The sequence below is a fragment of the Rhinolophus sinicus genome, chromosome 12 (genome assembly GCF_057876585.1).
Source record: "Rhinolophus sinicus isolate RSI-liver-muscle chromosome 12, RSI-T2T, whole genome shotgun sequence".
NCBI lineage: Eukaryota > Metazoa > Chordata > Mammalia > Chiroptera > Rhinolophidae > Rhinolophus > Rhinolophus sinicus.
Genome location: NC_142512.1, coordinates 22067644 through 22087730, shown reverse-complemented (window position 1 = coordinate 22087730; position 20087 = coordinate 22067644). Strand labels below are relative to the sequence as shown.

At 50.2% G+C, this 20087-nt stretch overlaps 1 protein-coding gene across 11 annotated transcripts in view; it reads left to right on the top strand.

The window, feature by feature from the left end:
• Positions 1-20087, top strand: part of KSR1 (kinase suppressor of ras 1) — a 145049-nt gene that overhangs the window by 81625 nt on the left and 43337 nt on the right. For all 11 annotated transcript variants that reach the window (XM_088802053.1, XM_074320247.2, XM_074320245.2 and 8 more), the window contains one exon: positions 17742-17889. In XM_088802053.1, coding sequence (XP_088658179.1) covers positions 17742-17889 — 148 coding nt within the window. The remainder of the gene's footprint in view (positions 1-17741; positions 17890-20087) is intronic.

Below are 20087 nucleotides of genomic sequence, written 5' to 3'. Positions count from 1 at the left end.
ATACATACATCATACGTGTGTATAGCCATATGTGTGTGTACGATCTTCCTTTTCAATACTGCCTTCCTGGGCGCCGTTTCTCTAGGGTTATCTAAATATTATTTCAGCTGTTGGCTTCAGATTGTGGTCACTAGTTTGTGGTCATAATGTTTCCGGGAAAGAGTGCCTTTCTGCTGGATGAAGAGTGGGGACGGATATGGAAGTGACCACAGGGCAGTGGCGGGGCTTCCCAGTTTCTGGGGTGGTAAAGGGGTGCTTCACTCTTGACTCCCCTCTAACCTGAGTGAGGTCTCAGCCCTCTGCAGCTCCAGAGCCTGCTGTGGTGTTGCTGACAGGCGTGACCTTTGATTCCTCCTCCTCCTTCCTGGATGCTGGAGACAGAGAGCTTGAGAGATGCCTTCAGATGTTTACCCACCCATCAGACCTCGGTCTAGAGGGATGCTTTCCAGTAGAGCTTTCCGTGATGATAGAAGCATTCTATACTGTTCTGTCCAACGTGGTAGCCACCAGCCACGTGTGGCCGTGGAGCACTTAAACTACGCACAGTGTGACTGAGACACCGAAATTTGAATTTTACCTTCATGAATTTTAATTGAAATAGATATATGGCAATTACGTATTAGTCAGTGCAAGCCTAGAGCCTGCGCTGAGAGTTAGGATGCTAAAGATACGTTCCCTAGTCCCAGGAGCTCACAGGCTGCAGTGAAACACATGTATTGACAGCGGGCACCAAGCATCCTGTCCAAAGCTGGCCTGGGGTCTGTGGGAGCAAGCGGGTGAACTCAGGCTGGGAAGGTCAAGGAAGGACTGGCGCCAGCAGGGCTTGCCTGAGTGCTGGGAGCTAGCGTGGCGGGAAAGGGAAGAGCACACCAGATGGAGGGAACGGTACCCGCAAAGAGCCTGAGCTCCGAGAGAGCTGGTACCATCCTCACAGGAGGTGTTTGCAAGGGCCTGGTCTGGGAGCAGAGTGGTGAGGATAACGGTACATTCCCAGGAAGTGCCAGGGGTGGGGCTTTGTCTAGGAGATCACTGACCTGTGTGTATGAGAGAGAAATAGACGGAGACAAAACATTGGAATTGTTTAAAGGAAAATAAAATTCCTGCATAGTAGTGGGAAGGCTAGATTCATTGTGGGGATGGGTGAAAGGTGAGATAATGCTCCAGCTGGTGGGGGGTGCGGGACACCTGCTTGGAGGCTGGGCTTGGAGGAACCTGGGGATGAGCAGGAGAGTGAGTTTACAGGCAGCGTCCCTTTCCCCTCCCTGAACATCTAGAGTCACACAGTGGGACTCTTTCTACCTCCCCTCCACCCTTCCACAGGTTAAAAACTAAAAATCACAGCTTCGTGTTCTGGCTGCAGCTGGGGAAATGATTTCAGAGCCTGCTGGCGTGGAGCCTTTTTTTTCCCTTTAGCAATTTCCCTATTGGAAGTTGTTAAAGGAAATGGCAAGCGCTGGCTGGGATTCCAGGGCCGGGGCCACAGGCCACAGGGTCCCCGAATAAGCTCTCGCTGGTGGTGTTTCTTGAATGGAAGATGGAGGTGAGTCCAGTGAGGGGTTTTCGTTGTGGCCCTGACTGGGCAAGTTTCTCTTTTCCCTTTTTTCTATTCTTGCATTCTCTTGGGGATAGGGAAGAATGCTACCTGACCTCTGCTACCACGTTGCTTTTCCATTGGCTGGGAGTGGCTGTAGCTCTGGGTGGGCCCTGGTACCCTGTTTTCCCAAAAATAAGACCTAGCTGGACAATCAGCTCTAATGAATCTTTTGGAGCAAAAATTAATATAAGACCAGGTCTTATATAAGACGCGGTATTGTGTTATATTATATTATATTATATTATATTATATTATATTATATTATATTATATTATATTATATTATATTTCCAGTTTTATATCATATAAGACCTGGTATTATATTATATTACATTATATTATACCCAGTCTTATATAAGACCTGGTCTTATATTAATTTTTCTCCAAAAGATGCATTAGAGCTAGGTCCTGCTAGGTCTTACTTTCAGGGAAACACAGTACGTAGGCTGTGTGAAGCGGGAGGCTCTGTAAAACTGAACCAGAAAAGTAAACTGGCATTGGCTCCTGGGTACAGCTTCAATCAGCATGAACCCCTGCTTCCCTTGCTCCTAGACTCGCCTCCCTATCCCTCTTCCCCTTGTCCCCACCCTCTCCCTTTGGGAGCTAGAGGCCGCACTTGTGACAGCCTTGCTCTTTGGCAGCTGGGAGCCTCCTCAGAATGCAGCACACACCCCAGGGATCTGCACGTGGGGCTGCCTTGGTACTGAGGAATTGTGATCTGGTACCAACCCCATGGGGCTGTGCCACAGCGCTCTCCCCACTTAGGATGGGGAGATGGAGGCCTGGGCAGGGGACGCATACTGGTGCAACCCAGGTCGTCGGGAGAAGTGCTGAAGTTTGGATATGGAAGGAAGGGGGCACACGCAAGGTGGTATTTTATATATATCATCCTGTATAATCCTTATACCTGGGGTGGGGGTGGGGAGGTCACTATGATCCCTGTTTTATAGTTAAGCAAGCTGAGGCTCAGAGACAATAAGTGACAGGTTAGCATCACACAGCTAGTTGGTAGCTGAGCTGGGATGCAGTCTCACATCCTGTGACTACAAAGCCAGGCTTGTCAACTCTACATGATTTTGTCATCTGACATCTTACTCAGAATAGCCCAGGCGAGGGCGACCATATATAGTTGTGTAATCAGATCGAGCTTTCTTTCAATCTCCCATTCCCTTCCCCATTCTCATCCTCTCTCACCGTCTTCCCTCTCTCCCTCCCTCCCTCCCCATCTCTCCTCCTTCCTTGCTTCCTCTCTGTCTTCCTCTCTCCCTCTGTCCTTCCTCCTTTCCTCACTCCCCTCCTTCCTTCTTTCCTTCACATTCATTTATTTTACACCCATTGATCACTTACCTTGTGCCCAGATTAATTATCACAGGGGATTAAATATGAACAAACTGCGCTCAGGGGCTTACTGGGTAGTGGGGTACGAGTATTCACATGTGCAAATAGCCACGATGCAAAGCGCTGAGGGAGGAGAGGATGACGTGTGGCAAGACACAACGCTCAGGGCCCACTCCTGTTTCCTCCTATTGGTCCAGTCACGCAGTTAAGTGTATTTATTGCCTGTTGTGTGCCAGGTACTATTCTAGGCTCTGCACCTGAGCTCCTGTCCTTACTGAACTTGCATAGGTACATCACCCTCTCTAGTAGATGAAGGAATTTGTTTTTCTGATCCCGAGCCAAGGTGGCCTCTTTTAAAGCTTGGAGAGGAGGGGTGTCCCTAGTTTCTAGAAATCTGAAAAATCATGGGCTTAGCCCAGTCCTGGTTGGCACTTTTGAACAATGAGCCCATCTCCTTACTCCTTGGATTTCTGAGCTGCCAAGTCCAGTAAAAACCAACTAGACTGGACGTGCTCTGTGGGCAGCAGCGACCTGGCTGTTTTGTTCACTGTTCTGCCATAGAGTGGGTGTCTTGTGGAAGGACTGCATTCAAACAAGATCACCCAAAGAGTTTTGGTCTCAAGTGTCTCAGAACCTCTTATCTGGGCTTGTGAAGGTTGCATTGCAAGGGTCTCTGGGGGAGGTCTTTAAGCTGCCAACGGCCTGCTGAGGTCTGGGGTTCCTGAACTGCCTCTGGTTTCTGTTGGCGATGGGCTGGACTCGAGCAGGACTGTGTGTCTGTAGCCCTGCTGTAGATGGCTTTGGCTTCGGACCTCCTCCAGGGCCACCTAGCTCCTGGGCTGGCAGCTTGTGTTCGGTCCCTCCTCCTCCAGGGACTGCCTCAAAGGCAAGATTACCCTAGAGCAGATAGGACCAGCTAGATATTGTACTATTCTAGTGTCAACACCACACTTTTAATTTTATAAAGCAAACGTCTCCTCTCATTACCTTTCTTTTGAAATAAATCAGCCTATAAATTTCAGCGGCCCTCGCTTCCAGCTCTATGCCTTTGGGCAAGCAGCAAGTTTGGAAAACAAGATTGCTTGAGAGCGTGAACTGGAATTAGATGACTCAGAACCTCATGTTGGGAGGCCGATTAAATCTTAATTTTGTCACTTGCCAGTGATGTGATCTTGGACAAGTCCCTTACCTCTCTGAGCCAGCTTCCTGTCAGTTGCTCTAGGTAGAAACTGAGGGTTCATTTCTGATTCCTTCTGCTTCCTGAACCTACACATTCAATTGACTAACAAATCCCACTAGCTCTATTTCCAAATATATATCCCAAGTCATCTATGTCTCTTTTTCACCACCGCCACCACCCTAATCCTAGCTGTTGCAGGGACTTGTCCAGTAACACCTACACCGCTCTCTGTAGCCACTCTTGCCCTCCTCTTTATTACATTTTTCATGAGCCAAGAGTGATTTTCCTTAAAGCCCAAATCCAGTCATTTCGCTTTTCTGAGTATAGGTCTTCATCGGTGTTTCGCTGCATTCAGCATAAAATCCAAACCCCTCATCATTACTTTAAAGGCTTGACATATATTCATCGTCTGCCTCTTTCCCCGTTGTCTCCTGCCCCTGCTTACTCTTCCCCTCATGTGAGAACACATCAGGTTGTTTCCTGTCATATCCCAGGGCTTTTGCACGTTCCCTTTCCTCTGCCTGGAAATTTCTATACACTCACGGCCAGTGCCTTCTCATCCTCTGACAGGAGATTAGAAGTCAGATCTTCAGAGAGGCCACCCTGTCTAAAATTAGATGCCACTCATGCCCACCACTTGATCGCAGCATACTGTTTCCTTTTTCACACTTGTTCACACATTTCAGTTAACATATTTTGGTTATTTTTTAATTTGTGTGTTTCTGTGTTTCCTGTTATGATGTAACCTCCTGAAGGAAAAAGACTATATATTCTGTTTAGTGGTGTAAGTCCAGTGCTGAGTAAAGTTCGTGACACACAGCTGGTATTTAGTAGCTGTCTGTTGATTAGATGGATGGATGACATGGTACCAAGGCACACAGTATGACTTACTAAGTAAAAGCTATTATATTCTCCTACTAGAACTTTTCCATAGCAAGTTCTAATACCAACTGGCGTAAGCAAACAAGAGACTTTTATCAGCTTAGGTAATAGAAATTCAGGGAGGTCTGGATGCAGGGGTATCCAGAGGTCTGGATACTAGCATCTATTTCTTGGATGGGCCCCCTCCACGTGGCAGGCATGAAGGGTACCAGCTGCTAAGCCTCATTTCCTTCCAGCCTGTCGTGTTTCCCCAAAAATAAGACCTAACCGGAAAATAAGCCCTACCATGTTTTTCAAGATGACATCCCCTGAACATAAGCCCTAATGCGTCTTTTGGAGCAAACTTTAATGTAAGACCCGGTCTTATTTTCGGGGAAACACAGTAGTAGCAGGAGTGGTAGTAGTGGTGGTATTCCAGGGAAGGCTCTGATTGGCTTGGCTTTGGTGATGTACTCATATCAGAACCCATCACAGGGCTAGGATGATAAAGAACCCCAGTTGGCCCACACCGGGTCAAGGGCTCAGCCCTTTGTCAATGTGGTAGAGGGCCTGAAGGGTCAGGGCCACCTGCACTCAGGAAATGGGTTCCTGGAGGGAAGACAGCCATGCTGACAGAAGAAGAGGCATCACAAATACTCTCACTCCCTCAGAGAGCAATAACAGTTGCTACTGCAGCACCCCACCCGCACCCTCACCACGGGCTCTCAAAGGGGATAGGTGGCCTGGCTTTCCCCTGGGGGTTTCAGGGTTGACCATCGTGTCCCATTTCCCATCAGTGAGCAGAAGTCTTGTGTCTGTGTGGGAGGCAAAGGGCCTCAGGCTCAGAGATGGTGTGTCAAAGGCCTAGACCCTTGGGTTGGTCTGCAGAGATCATGTTTCTAGAATGTAACAGGTGAGCCTATCCCTCAGTTGTTTTTAATAACATTTTTCATTTTCTTCACTATGAAAGGAAGTAGTAAATACTTATTTTAGAAAAGCAAAGAAAATAAGTTATCTATAATCCTGTACAGAGATAATCATTGCTTCTTGGCTTTTTAGGTTTTTTTCTTACTATCCAGTAATTTACATGTATGTTCAGTTTCAAAGTGTGAAAAGTGCAAAAATCAAAGAAAACAATAATACAACCGTTTATTGATGGTTTATCCCATAATCTTACTACTCAGAGGAAGTGCTGTAAACATTTTGGTGCCTTCCCTTCCAGTCGGCCTTCTTTGTTGGTTTGTTTTTCTTTTTGTTTTCTTCTTTTTAAGTGTAATTTGTTCATGAATTTATGCTACAATTCTTTAGTGAGTGTTCCCAGTGTGCCCAGGACCAAGCTGTGAGCATTACATAGAATGTCTCATTCAGTCCTCCCAATAACCTTATGAGGAGGTGTCTTAGTCGCTTCAGGCGGCTGTAACAAAAATATCACAGACTGGGCAGCTATTATAAACAACAGAAGTTTATTTCTCCAAGTTCTGGAGGCTGAGAAGTCCAAGACCAAGGTGCCAGCAGATTCGGTGTCTGGTGGTGACGTACTTCCTGGTCCATAGATGGCTGTCCTTCTGCTGTATTTTCACATGGCAGAAGGGGCCAGACAGCTCTCTGGGGTCTCTTTTCCCAGGGCACTAATCCCATTCACGAGGCTTCCCCATATGACCTAGTAATCACCTCGCATAGGCCCCGCCTTTACATCCATCACATTGAGATTAGGTTTCAACATGAATTTTGGAGAGATATAAATGTTTAGTCCATAGCAGAAAACAATGCTTTTATTCCCAGTATACAATAGAGACAGAGAAACTTGAGTGACAGTGTCACTTTCCTGAGGTCCCCTAGAAGGTAAGTAGTAGAGCCAGGATTCATATCCGGGGAGTCTGGCTCCAAAGCTGGGGTCACCACACACACACACACACTGTAAATTCTCTCAGATAGGACCATGTGACCTGAGCATCTTTCCTTTTTCTTTCATTTAAAAAAAAAAAAAATTAATTAGATTTCCAAATCTAATTACAACTGTTCACTGTAGGAAATTTTGAAAATGTAGAAAACCTCAAAAAAGAAAATATAATCCCCCACAATCCCAACAGCCACTGGTAGGCAGCCACTTACCGTCTTACATTGTTATTTCATTTATATACAGTAAAATTCACTGTTTTTGAGTTCATGAGTTTTGATAGCTGGTGGTTCCTACGGCTCTGCCTGTGGGTGTCCAAACCACCCAGCCCCAAACCTGTGAGATATGCAGAGGGATTGGGGAGAGTTGGAGTTCATGTGGGGGTGGGGGTTCCCCTGATGATTTACTGGGAAGAGGGAGGTGATCATGTTCCTGATTGACTCAAGGCAAACATTTTGAAGGGGGCAGCAAGGCAGGGGAAAGCTCTCTGTATGTGGCCTGGTACCCTGGGCGCCTGGATCCCTGGCCCCCTGCAGCAAGGCCTGTTGGAGCCTGCGGGTCTCACACCCAGCACCTGCTCTGTGAGGTATGTGCTGACTCCCCAGCTCCCAGGCACAGACTATTTTTGGCTGCAGTGACTGTTCACTACAGTCATGAAAACAAAAACTCTCCCTGCTTCCTTCTTCCCTGGGACACCGCAGCAGGGGCCGGGGCTGCCAGCGACCCTGGGATCAGGCCCCTCACCATGCATTGCCTGTGGAGCTGGGTGCCGTCCAAGGGTACAAGGGGCATGGGTGCCCCACCACCCGTGGTGCTGCGAGAAGCACGAGGTCTGGACCAGCCGAGGCCGGAGGGTTGCGAGGTAGGCACTGGGGTCTGGGAGCAGGCGGCCTTTCCGTGAGTCCCTGGAATGGGACTATGGAGCTGCGCTCAGAGTCCTTGCTTTGCTAACTGTGGAACACGCCTGGAAAACTCTGCATGTTGGAATAGAATGTGACTTCCATTTCATTATTTCATTCCCTTTCTTCTTGTGGTCAAATGGCTGGGGAAGCAGTAGAATCTCCCTAAAATAGATCTTCCCTATCCTTCTAGTGACTGGTTTGGGCCTGCGGTTTGTGCTTTTGGTTGGAACAGGGCATGCATTTGTTTTGAGCCTACTCCTATAGGGAACTTAAGAAACTGGGGTTGGACAGGCAGACCCAGCCCTGCCTCTCAGTGCTACTGGTCAGCCGGGCCAGGGAGGCCAAACCGTGTAGAGACGTGAGTGCTAACTTTGGAGTTACACGGACCAGGGTCCAATCCAGGCACCATCACTCACTTGCTGTATCTTCTGTAAGTTAATCTCTCTGAACCTCACTTTCCTTGGCTACCAAGCAGTGTGCCCAGGCCATTTCATGGGTGGCAATAATACCAGTAATTGTTATTTTTATGAATAGACTGGTTGTGAAAAGAGGAAGCACACCGAGAAGCTGAGTAAGAATCAATGTGCCACAGCCCTGGGTGGCTCTAGGCCTTGTCTCAGACCCTGTGTGTTTGGGTGTAGCTGGTGATGTAGGATTTGCTTTTTTTTTCCCAAAAGAAGTAAAGTGTGCGCTGTCACCTACGTGGGCGTGGGTAGGGTTAGGCAAGAACATGGAGTCAAGGATTTCTGCCCATCCTCCATCTTTGGAGCCACTGAGACATTAGGGGACGTGCCAGGTTCCAGATGAGGCCAGGAGCCCAGCACCCCATTGCTTCTGGATTCCACAGGGCTCTGGGCCCACGAGGCGAGCACATGGCTCGGCATTCCTTGGACCAGCGCCTGTGGAGGTGATTCTCAGGGCAGACCTCAGGGAGGTCTTCCCCTTGGCCACTCAGAAAACCTGTGCAGGGATGAAACCTTTACATCTGGGTAAGCAATGCCCACCATGGAAAATGCCCTCCAGGAGTAGGGTGTGTACTGGTGTTGGTCACCGGCAGGGCACTGGCTCTGGTGCTGTTGTTCTGGGTGACCAGGCAGGTCCCCTCCCCTCTCTGGGCCTTGGTTTCCTTCTCTGTAAAATGAGTGTTGGACTAGATTGTCTCTAAGGTCCCTTCACACTCTGCCTTTGACCTTGACAGAAGAAGGGTTTCTCTCCTGTTCTCTTCCTTCCCTCATGAATATCCATTGGCCCCTTTTGTGCCTTCAAACCCTGGTGACTCTGGATGGCCTCCTTGGCTTGAGTCCTAGCCGTCCCCTTCAGGGCCCCATTGGGCTCCCTGCCATGCTGTAGGGCAGGAGTTGTTTACACGGTTTCTGGAAAACTACAGAGAAGGGGCTGCCTACCTCCAGGAACTCCCAGGAGATCTTGCTTGCCTGCTTGGACCCCCATGGGGGTCCTCTGAAACAATGGGCCCCTGTCCTCAGGCCGAGCAGCCTGGGTCTCAAATCTCTAGCTTTAGACTCATTACCTACGGCCCAGCATCCCCCACCTGGACAAACAAGCCAAAGGACAGACCCCATGCTGAACATGCCTCTCCCTGGGGGAGGGGTCTGTGATTAGTCTCCCGCCCCCCCGAGAGGGACTCTCGCACCCCAGCACTGGGGTCAGGCTTGTGCCAGGGCCCGGAGCAAAGCCACTGTGCCTGCAAGTACAGAGGAGGCAGGAGATGAAGATAGACGACTTGTCTGGGAATCCTCTAACGGAGTTTGAACAGGGGAGAATTGAAAGGGGGAGAAGATGGGCACCAGCAGGCCACAAAGATGACTGAAGATGTGACCACACCCGAGGGCCGCTGTGTATTTCTGTCAGTGCCCTTACCCCCAGGAGAGTTGGGGTTCCCCACAGGGAAATACATTTCAAGCCAGACCCCGTTCCCTTCACCCTCCGCATAGGATTACCAGGCTTCCCAGTTTTCCAGGGATCCTCCCAGTTTAGGGCTCTTGTCCCGGGGTAGTTACTGACGGCTCCACCTTTCCCTCTCAAAAGTGTCCCTGTTGGGATGGCGTAGGATCCACGCACCCTCCCCTCTGGAGCCCGTCCTCTCCACCTAGCTGCCCACCTGGCCTTCGTCCCCACTGCCACCCTGCTCGTTCTCTCTCACCTGCTGCATCAACCAGGGACGCAGGGGAGGGTGGCTGCAGATCTGGGGACGCTCTGCCCTGGAGCAGGGCCCGGCTTGTGCGGGGAGGGACTTTCCCATATGCCAGTTCCCCAGAAGCCAAGCGTCACCGCTGGTTAGTGTGTCTCTTTGGCTGCTGGCAAACCCTCCCCCTGGCCTACCCTGACCCCAATCTGTTTTGTTTTTGTTTGTTTTAGAGTATTCCATTTTAACTTGCGTTTTACTATGGAGTCCAGTGAACAATAGTGGGGTGTTTTTGTCCCACGATCAGTAAACACGCTGGGTGTAGAGAACCCTCTGTAGAAGCCCACCCACCTCCTCTCCATTTCGGGAGTAGCATGTATTGGGGGGAAGCACACAGCCCCCAAACTGGTGTGTGTGTGTTTCTCAAATGCTGGACATGTCTGGCCACTTTCAAACAGCATCCAGGAGGCGTGGTTTTGGAAATGTGTGTTGATGACCCAGAGAAAGATGACAATATGCAGGCTGCCGAGATGGCAGATGTGGGCCCGCCTCAAAGCCTCTTCCTGTGTGTCCCCTTTCTGCTCATAGCGTGCTGGGGGCTGGACAGGGAGAAGACATGTCAGCACATTGGGAAGCGGGAAGGAAGGAGCAGTGAGGCCCAGGGACACCAGGAGATGGAGCCCAGGGATGTGTGTTTGTTGAGTGGCTGCATGACGCGCTGGATCAGGGGTTGCCAAACTGTGGCCCCTGGGCCAAACCCAGCCCACCAGGGGTTTGTTTGTCTAGGCTTTTGAATGGTTTTCACATTGTTAACTGGTGGGGTGGGGGGAAAGACTATTTTGTGACGTGAAAATTAAATGAAATTCACATTTGTGTCCATACTAAAACTTTTTATTGGAACACAGCCACACCCATCTATTTACATATTGTCTGTGTCTGGGCGACAATGGCAGAGTTGAGTAGTTGCGGCAGAAACCATATGGCCTGCAAAGCTGAAAATGTGCACTCTCTGTCCTGTACAGAAAAAAATGTGCCAATTCCTACACCAGGTACCTCAGGGTTTATAGGAAAAAGAATGGGACCTGGGAGGCAGCTACAATACAGGCTCTCCGGTGATGGTGGTGGCTGTGGTGACAGCAGATTCTGCCAGAAGCTGGAGATCTGGTCCCAGGCAGAGGTAGAAAGCACCCGCTTCCACCAGAGGGCAGGAGGGGAACTGAGGGGGAGCCCAGAGCCCAGGGGGCAGCTGAGCGGGTTAAAAAGGAATGTGGCAAGAAGACCCCCTGGGAGGCCTCCTGCAGCTGCTTTAACCTCACAGCTGGAGCTCATCCCAGCTGTGTGGGGGCAGGGCAGGGTATGGAGCCAGGAAAGCCAGATGTGGCCTGTGATGCGAGGTAGACTGTGCCCTGGGAAAAAGAGCTCACTTTATAGAGCAAAGAAGTGGGTACCAGCGCAGACAGGGCTGGCTGGCTGGGACTAGGTAGAGATGGCCATGCCTCAGCTTTACTAATCGGTTTGTGTGGCCTTGAACAAGTTACGTACCCTGCGAGCCTTATCACCCATCTCAGGATGTGATGAGCATTGCATGCCCTGACCTAGTTCATCTAGCAGGAGATACATACGTATAAATGCTCATCAGTTACCCTTTTTGACCCCCCATCGCCTCCCCTTTGACCTGCATCCCTCCACCTCCACACCTCATCTCCCCACGGCACCATCTTTCTGAGGCTTTCAAACCCAGACATACCAATACGTAGGCCCAAGACAGCTACTTCCTGAACATTCCAGCCAAGCTCCCCATTCTGTGAGCCCTGCCCCTGCCTTGTGGGAGGGAGGGAGGCACTAGTGTATGGGATAGGACATCTCCTGGGACATCTGTGCACTTGGCCTAGGCTGGGGTTGAGTTCAAGAAGTGTGGGCCTCACGAGGTGACAGGCAGGAGGTCAAGCCCCAGAGTGCAGCCCTGCCGTGGCCTGACCTGGCCAGACCTGCCTTCTGAACTAGGCCTTCTCAGACCCTTTCTTGGCCAGACTTAAAACCCTGAAGCCTGTCTGCTCTCATGGTCCTCACCCCCAGAAATTCTGATTTGATTGGTTTGAGGTGGGGCCCAAGCATCAGAATTTTTTTTAAAGCCCCCTAGGAATTCCAGGGTGCCACCAGGGTTGAGAGCCGCTGATGTGATCTAACCGACACCCACTCATTTTTTAAGTGATGAAACGAAAGTCAAGAGAGAGGCAAGGTCTGATCCACGGTAAAGGGGGTTCCAGGGACCAAATCTGACACTTCCTTCGCCATGCTGGCCAGCGGGGAGGTGGTAGAGCGGCCTCTAGGAAGTGACTGATTTCTCCCAGGAGGGGCTTTTCCTTGTTTTCCAGGGCTGTGACAGTAAAGAGGCTGGGCCCAGATGCGGTCCACAGGCAAAGCCAGTACCCCCAAACTGTTTGCTGATCTCTTTGGAAATCCCAGGAGGCTGCCTGACCCAGGCCCTCACTGCCTCAGCCCTTCCTGTGCCTCCCAGAATATCCAACTGTTATCCAAGTCTCACCCCTCCCTGTCCCTCAGCCCAAAGGTGGGGAGCAGTGAGGAAGGAACATATCAGGTGCTCCCTTGCCAACTGGAGGCATGCAGGCTCCCCGCCTGAGCTGCCATAGAAACACTCCTGCTCTTCCCTCTGCCCCAGCCCCCCGGGTCCTGGCCTCAATGGGGTGTGTGGGGTTCTGGGAGTCTACCTCTGGCCTCTGGTGGGACCAGTTCCCAGGGAAGAATCTGTGGCAAAGGATCCTGGCCCTTTAATTAATCCCCATCCAGGGAAGCTGGGGGAGGCCTCTGCCTACACATCCCAGAAATCCAGGTTCTGCAAATGGACCTTGAGTGCTAGCAGCACGGATTGGGGCAGTTGATTGACCTATCCTATGCTCTAGGACTAGAAAGCTAAACAGATAAACAAAGCATGGGTTTGTTTCTTGGTCTTCCTTCAACCTTGGCCTTCACCCGAAGGCTGGCTTGAGCTGCCACGGGTTCTTGTACGTGGCCCACACACAGGCATTGAAGCCCCTGGCAGTTCCACTGTCCACCTGACTGACCATGGCGAGTGTGGATGGCTTTTGGTGTAAGCCGGCACAGATTTCTAAGTATAGACCCCAGGCAGCCCCGTGGCTGCCGGTAAGTCCCAGGATATCATTTGATACCCAGCCTGGCCTGTGACACCGGCCAGCTGCTGAGGGGAGGGGACAACTGTGTTTGGCCCAGCCCACCTCTGCCTTCTTCTATAGAGAACAAAACAGCAATTTAATTAACACAGACTGGGGGGGGACCTCAGTGCCCAACTGACCCTGCCCTCTAATTATTATTAGGAAGACTAACTTAATGTCACCCACTGGAGAATGTACGTCGTTTCTCGAGGGCCCAGACAAGTGGGAGCCAGTGTTCTCTGGAACTCTTTTCCTGTCCCATGTTCTCACTGCCCTACTTCTGTGCCCCCATGTTCACCTGACACTCGTAGGACCCAGGGGAACCCCCACAACGGGCTGAATATCCATGTCCTCCTCCCTTCTTGGTTTCAAGTCCATATTTTCTTCTTTAGACAGAAGCTGAAGTGGGTGGGCAATGGTTCTCCTCAAAGCCTATGGACTCTGCCTTTATCCCTTCCCCAGAACTCCAGGGGATGCCCTTGGCTTTGAGACAACTTGGCATCTTCCATCCATGAGTCTGCAAGCAGGTGGGAGGCCCTCCTGGGGTCGTGGGGCCTCTTAGACCTGACAGGCTCTCAGAGCGGCTCCACTTGCCAGGTTGTCAGCAGGCCTGTGAATTCACCTTCAGCAGGTGGTTAAACTGATTCCCTAATTTGCTTTCCATTGAGATTACCCAGAACATTTGTACACGAACTACTCTGGTCCGAAATAACTTCCTAATTCAGACTTGGCAGTGCCTATCACCATGGGTGGGCGAGTCACATCTGTGTGTGAGGTTTGGGGGTGCCAGGTTGCTTAGGGGGCATTGCTTGAGTTGTGATAGGAGGAGATAGCAGGGTCACTCCAGAGGCCTGCACAGCCACTAGGGCAGCCTGCCTGTTGTCTAGCCGCAGGCCCAGGCGATAGCTAGGGGCACGTGATTTCTTCACATACTGGTTCCCCTGACTCCAGCATGCTTGCCTCATGCACTCTCCTCTCTTGATTGAATTGACTTCCGGTCCGAAGTCACTTGTAGGAGTTGGAGGGCTGAGCACTTTGTTTCCATGGTGGGGCCCCAGAGCCACGTCGGGCGCCTCACGGAGGCCTGGCCACTCCAGGATATGCTGCCCAGGGCACTTGCTGCTGAGCTGCCATCCCTCCCCATTTGCTTACAGAGATAAAGCTTTAGAAGTTGCTGATCAGACAGATCTTTGGAATGTGTCAGATTCTTCACACAGGGTCTCCATGAGAAGGTCTGGGGACTCTGTGTGACCATGGATACAATTGTTTGGTCTGCACAGATTTGCATTAGCTGCCACCATGTAAAAATCAGCCATTTTAAAATAAAATTTCTGGCGCCTCTCCCATAGCCTCCCCTCGTACCCCAACACAGTGAGGCCATCGCCCTCGCTGCTGTCAGGTTTCTTGTTATTTAGTAAAGAGACAAGAGAAGTATTTCTAGTTCTTGTATCTCCATCCAAAGATAGATCAAGGGGGCCTCGCCCCACTGATCTCATTTCTTCCCAAGGCCTAGCCCTGAGGCTATATTTGAGACCCCCACTCTATGAGGTAAACCAGCTGACTGGTGGATAGCTTCACTGACTGCAGTTTTTAGAGAGAACAGAGTGGTCCCTCTGCCGAATTCAGTGATCCAACCCTGCAGGGAAGAGGGATTAGGGAAGAGAAGAAACAGTCAGAAATCGTGGTGGTGATGGTATGCTAAGCACTCTCCTTTCATTGATGGACAGGCAGAGTTCACACCCCAGGAAGCCATGCGTGTCCTTAGAGAGGCTGGGGCCGTTGCATTTTAGTGGGACTCTTGATAGGCACTTCTGTCCCGTTCCCCTGCCCCCCAATTTTGTTTTGTGTTTTGTCCGTCCTTGGTTTGAATCAGAGCATAAAGAGGGGGCAAAAGAGGGAAGGGAAGGCAGCCCCTGGTCCCTTAACTCCGTGGGGTGCAGTGATCTCTGAAGCCTCAGAGGAGTGGGAAAAACTTTGCAGCTGATTTGAAACTGTAAGGGAATGCCTGCTTGTTTTCATTCATTTTTTTTAAGGGAATGGATTTGAACATATTCTTTCTCTTTTTTAGGGCGTTACTTTACTTGCCAAAGAATTCCCACTTTGCAGTATAGTTTTTGGGGGGTTTTGTTGTTGTTTTCAGAAAGCAGGTAGAAATTAATTCCTTTAACTTACTTTGAAAAAATAATTTCGCCCAAAAGGTAGCTGCTGCGTCCTCAGGCTTTGCCAGGCTACTGACGGACAGACAACAGGAATAACCGAAGGTGCTTTAGGGGCCCGCACATTTGCGTTTCAGCTCTAACGCTGCCAAATCGCCTTGCAGAAGGTCTCTGACCCTCAGTAAAATGGGCTTAACTGCCTGCCCCTCCTTGCTGAATTGTTTTGAGTAGAGATAGTACGCAAAGCACTGGACGTATTGTACTGGCAAGTAGTTTGTAATAATAAATGTAGTTATGATGTTTGAGACACTGAAATTGGTGTGGGTGGGGAGGAGAGAAATATAAAGAAAGAAAAGCAATCCCTACTGCATTGTAGATTGTAGTTAGATTGGGGATTGGGTTTCTAAGCTGGTTGGAAACCTGCTGAGTCATCACAGTCTTGGGAAATGCAATGTAGGAGTGTGGGTAAGAACTGAGGCCACTCCAGGGATAGGTGGAGGGTTGTTTTGTGAAGCTGGGTAAAGGTCAACGTCACTCCATTTGTTCTTGCCCTGACAATGTTGCCAACTTGCTTTTCATAGTAAAATGAGGGGGAAAGATGTCAAAACTCCATTTCGATGGAGTGTTACTTAGGGCAATAAAGGAAGACACACTGATGAACAAAAGCTTCTGCCTTGGGACCATTATCTAATCGGCCCCTTCTCTGTGCTGTTCTTATCATCGGTTTCCTGTGACGCTTTAGTTTTATCTCCTGGAAGGATTTTTGTCCAACCAATGATGATGGGCTGCTTCTTGGTGCATTTGGTGCTTATTTCTAATTGTGGGTGTGAGTCATTCTGAAGAGTTACAGGATTCTTGTCCTCAACTCTGGAGACTGAGACAATACAGACAAGACACAAAGGTGGGAGGGGAGGGACGTGACCAGCCTCCAGGGGCCACATGCCGGGCTTCAGCTGTGGCCCCCACCCCCAGGTATTACAAAGCCCCCAAACCATTGCCCCACTGACTCACAGCCAGTATCTTCATCAGGTTCAGTTTTGACACTTGAGTCTAAGATTTATGGCAACGGACTGACTGACAAAAACGTTCTTTTAAAATAAAATTAGACCCAGCTTTCTAAAATAGATGAAAATCAACTTAGATTCTCAAGAACTTTGAGCTTTATATGAATCATCTGATATGGGGTGTCTGGTCTTGCCTGTTATAGAAAATCTGAAAAATATAGAAAGGGTGGGGCCAAAGAGGGAAAAAAACAGGTCTTACCACTGGTCACGTAGCTCTTTGAGCTTTCTCTGTGCTAAGCCATATGTTATTTTGCAGTACAATGACTTGTTTTCATGTCAGTCACCCCGCAAGCCACTTGAGGCCAGGGACATGTTCCATTGTGCTGTATGTCTGCTCCAGGCTTGGTATCACATGTGGTTCAAAGCCATCAGAGCTAGAGGTGTTTCTTCCCTCCTTGATGAGAGAAAAGACCACGCGCTTTGAAGTCAGCTAGGTCTTGATTCAAATACTCACACTTTGTATTCGTTTTTCTGTTGCTGTGTAACCAATCACCACAAACTTAGCAGCTTAAAACATCCCCTGTTTATTAGCTTACAGTTCTGTAGGTGGAAGACTGAATGGAGGAGGCCAGGCAGGCTCAGTTAGCTTCCCTCCTTAGGATCTCACCAGGCCAAAGCTGAGGAGTCAGCCAGGCTGGCCTTTTACCTGGAAGCTTTGGGAAGAAGTCGTGTTCAAGTGCATTCAGGTGATTGGCAGAATCTAGTTCCTGGTAGTCGTGGAGCCTCCCTTTTCCTTGCTGGTCTGCTGGGGGCCACTGTCTCTCCTAGAGGCCACCCACATTCCTTCTCAGGTGGCCTGTCCACCTTTCAAGTCTGCAGTGGAGTCCTTTTCATGCTTTGAGTCTCTCACTTTCTCTGTGCTACTTTGAACCCTTGAAAGGTTTCGACTGAGAATTAACTAAGGTAAGGTGGTAAGGGCCCATACAATGCTTGGTGAGGGTTAATTCTTTGTAATCCTTCTCTCACTAAACCAGTTTTATTTGAAATCTATCTCGAATGATTCAAATACAGTGCCACAAAACTGTAAAGGGTCGTCTTTATCTCAAGTACTTGTCATTCTAGAAAGTTGTCATGATTCATCATTTTTCTGGGCAGAGGAATGAAAAGAAACAAGAAGGGCAACATGCCCTGATCAAAACCTTTCTGATATTTTTCTTCCTTGTCCCCCACCCCCCAGCCTGAAGCTTAGGCGGCTCTACTTCAGCTGCTGTCTCTGGGCGCACGGGGTGGGGGCGAGAGCTGGCCTTCTGAGTCCTCAGACAAGTGGTGGCTTCGGGTCAGAGGCCGGCCCACCAGCAGCTGGCCCCTGCCACTCAACCGGGAGGCCCGCCCTGGCCAGGGAGAGAATGAAGAGGGCGCTGGAGCCTCCTGCGTGCTCACCAGCTCTCTCTGCCTGTCCCCTCTGTGCCTTCTCAGGAGATCCTCCGAGAGCTCACACTGGATGCCCTGCTGGACATGAATGAGGCGAAGGTGAAGGAGACGCTGCGACGCTGTGGGGCGAGTGTGGAGGAGTGTGGCCGCCTGCAGTACGCCCTCACCTGCCTGCGGAAGGTGACAGGCCTGGGTAGGTAGGGCCTGCCTCCCCGGCACCGAGGCCAGCCCCACCGGCTCCTTCTCCCGCCACCTCAGCCTTGACACCAGCCTTCTCTCCTGGTCTCAGCCTTCTCACCGGCCTGGCCTGATGCTGGGGGGCACAGCCTTTGCTGAGGTGGATGATGGGGTGTGACAGGTGTGGCCCAGGGTTTCTGGGGCAGCTTGGAAAGGCCAGGGCAGACATTCAGGAAGTGTGTGATGGGCCTCGCCTGAGACAGAGGCTCTCCCTGAGTCAGAGGGCTCAGATTTGGACTGATCTGGCCAGTATGAGCACAGGGAAGCGTTAGCCATTGTTAGAAATCCCAGGCTGGTCTGCTGGGCGGGACCCTGTGTAAATTTCCCCTCTTTGGAGAATATTTGTTGGCCTCTGTGAACTCTCCAACAGCTTCCTGCATTCCATCCCCCCTTTCCACCCTAGCTCACCCTCAGCCGTCTCCCCACCTTCTGCCCCTATCAGCTGGCTAGGCTGTGTGCTCAGAAGGCACACGCTGATTTGGGCTCAGCCTGAGCCAAGCAGGATTCGAGAAATTGTAGGGCGTTTCAGCCCTGACTGTGTCTATGGCCGCCCCAGGCAAAGGGTGTCATCCTGGCATTATGATGTGTTCCTAGGGAATTATTTGCAGGCTTTCTAAATCTTGCCTTGGAAACGGCTTCAAATGCCCTGACTTAACACTCCCACTACCAGCCACACTGATAAGGCTTTGAAATGAGCCTCAGGAGTGGAATTAGCCCTGGTTTTTAATTATCTGAACCACCTGTCTTATCTCCCACTGCCTGGGGCTTAAGGAAAGCACAGACGTTTACATTCTGCTTGATTTTTTTTTCCCAGAGAGGCTTGGGCTTAAAGTCTTCCCTGGTCTCATTGTACCAAGTCCTCCTCTGAACACAGATCCGATGTGAAGAGCTTCACTCAGTTCAGAAAACCTCAACACACCAGGCCTCCTGGCAGGTGCCAGGAAATAAACATGACCAAGATGCGGTCAGAATTCTCTTCCCCATACTTTACAGAGGAGGAGACTGAGCCCAGCGAGGAGAAGTGACTTAGCCAAGGACACACAGCCATTGGTGGCAGAGACCGTCTGTAGGCCTAAACATTTGTGGAGGAGCCAGCTATCAAGTGGTGGTGACCCATTTATGTTAGGAAGGCCGCTGGATGCCAAGATAGGGAGATCACTAACTTATTAAGCACTAATTTATTAAGCCAGGTGTTTGACATACATGTGGCAACACCCTGTTAAGAGGTGGTGGTGAGCTCCTTTTGTAGCTAGAGCACTGGAGGCATGGGGAAAGCTGCTTGGGGTGCCTCTCCTGGCACGTGGCAGAGCTGGGTTTAGAACTCAGGTTTCTTCCCCAGGGGGTGCTTTTTCCATTGTGCCCCAAAGGAGGCCCTTGGGGAAAGGGTCTTTTCCCGGTTCTCCTCTCATTCAGTCTCAGCGTGTGGTTCCTCCTCATCCCCAAGAGGGTCCTTGCCACATCTCACCCACATGGGCCTGCCCAGTGGTGCCACACTTCAAGGGCACGTGCTGGGACTGGGTGGGTACCGGTGATTGCCCTGTCTCTCGGATCATGCAGGCATCTTCATTGCACCCAGCAGGGCTTGGTTAGAGCAGCCTAGTTATGGTAAAAATGGACTATGGAATTAGACTGCCTGGGCCCAGTACTCTACTCAGCCACTTAGAGGCCGTGGGACCTGGGTCAGTTATTTAATGCCACTGTGCCTCAGTTTCCTCATCTGTAAAATGGAAATAATAACAATACCTCACATAGGGTGGTTGTGAGGATGAAATTATTTAAGGTCAAGTGCTTAGAACAGAGCCTGGTGCATATTAAGTATTCTTTTCAGTATTAAGCTGTCACGTGATGGAAAATATTGAAGTCATTTCCCTTGTGGTCTCTGGTCTTAAGAAAGGTGAGTAAAAGATGGTTCTCTGTGCCAGTGGCTGGTAAACAGGGGACTGTCATGCCAGCTGATATTTACTGTCATGCCAGCTGATACTTTCTGTCCTTCATCCATAGCAGACATCACTAATCAATCCCTGATCTCTTCCTACTGAGTGACTCCAGAGTCATTATCTATTGACTGTTGTTGATATGCACATCAAGACCCACTTGTCATCCCTGAGCTGGCTCAAAGCAGTGGCCATTGAACAGGCAATTTGAAGAATTTGG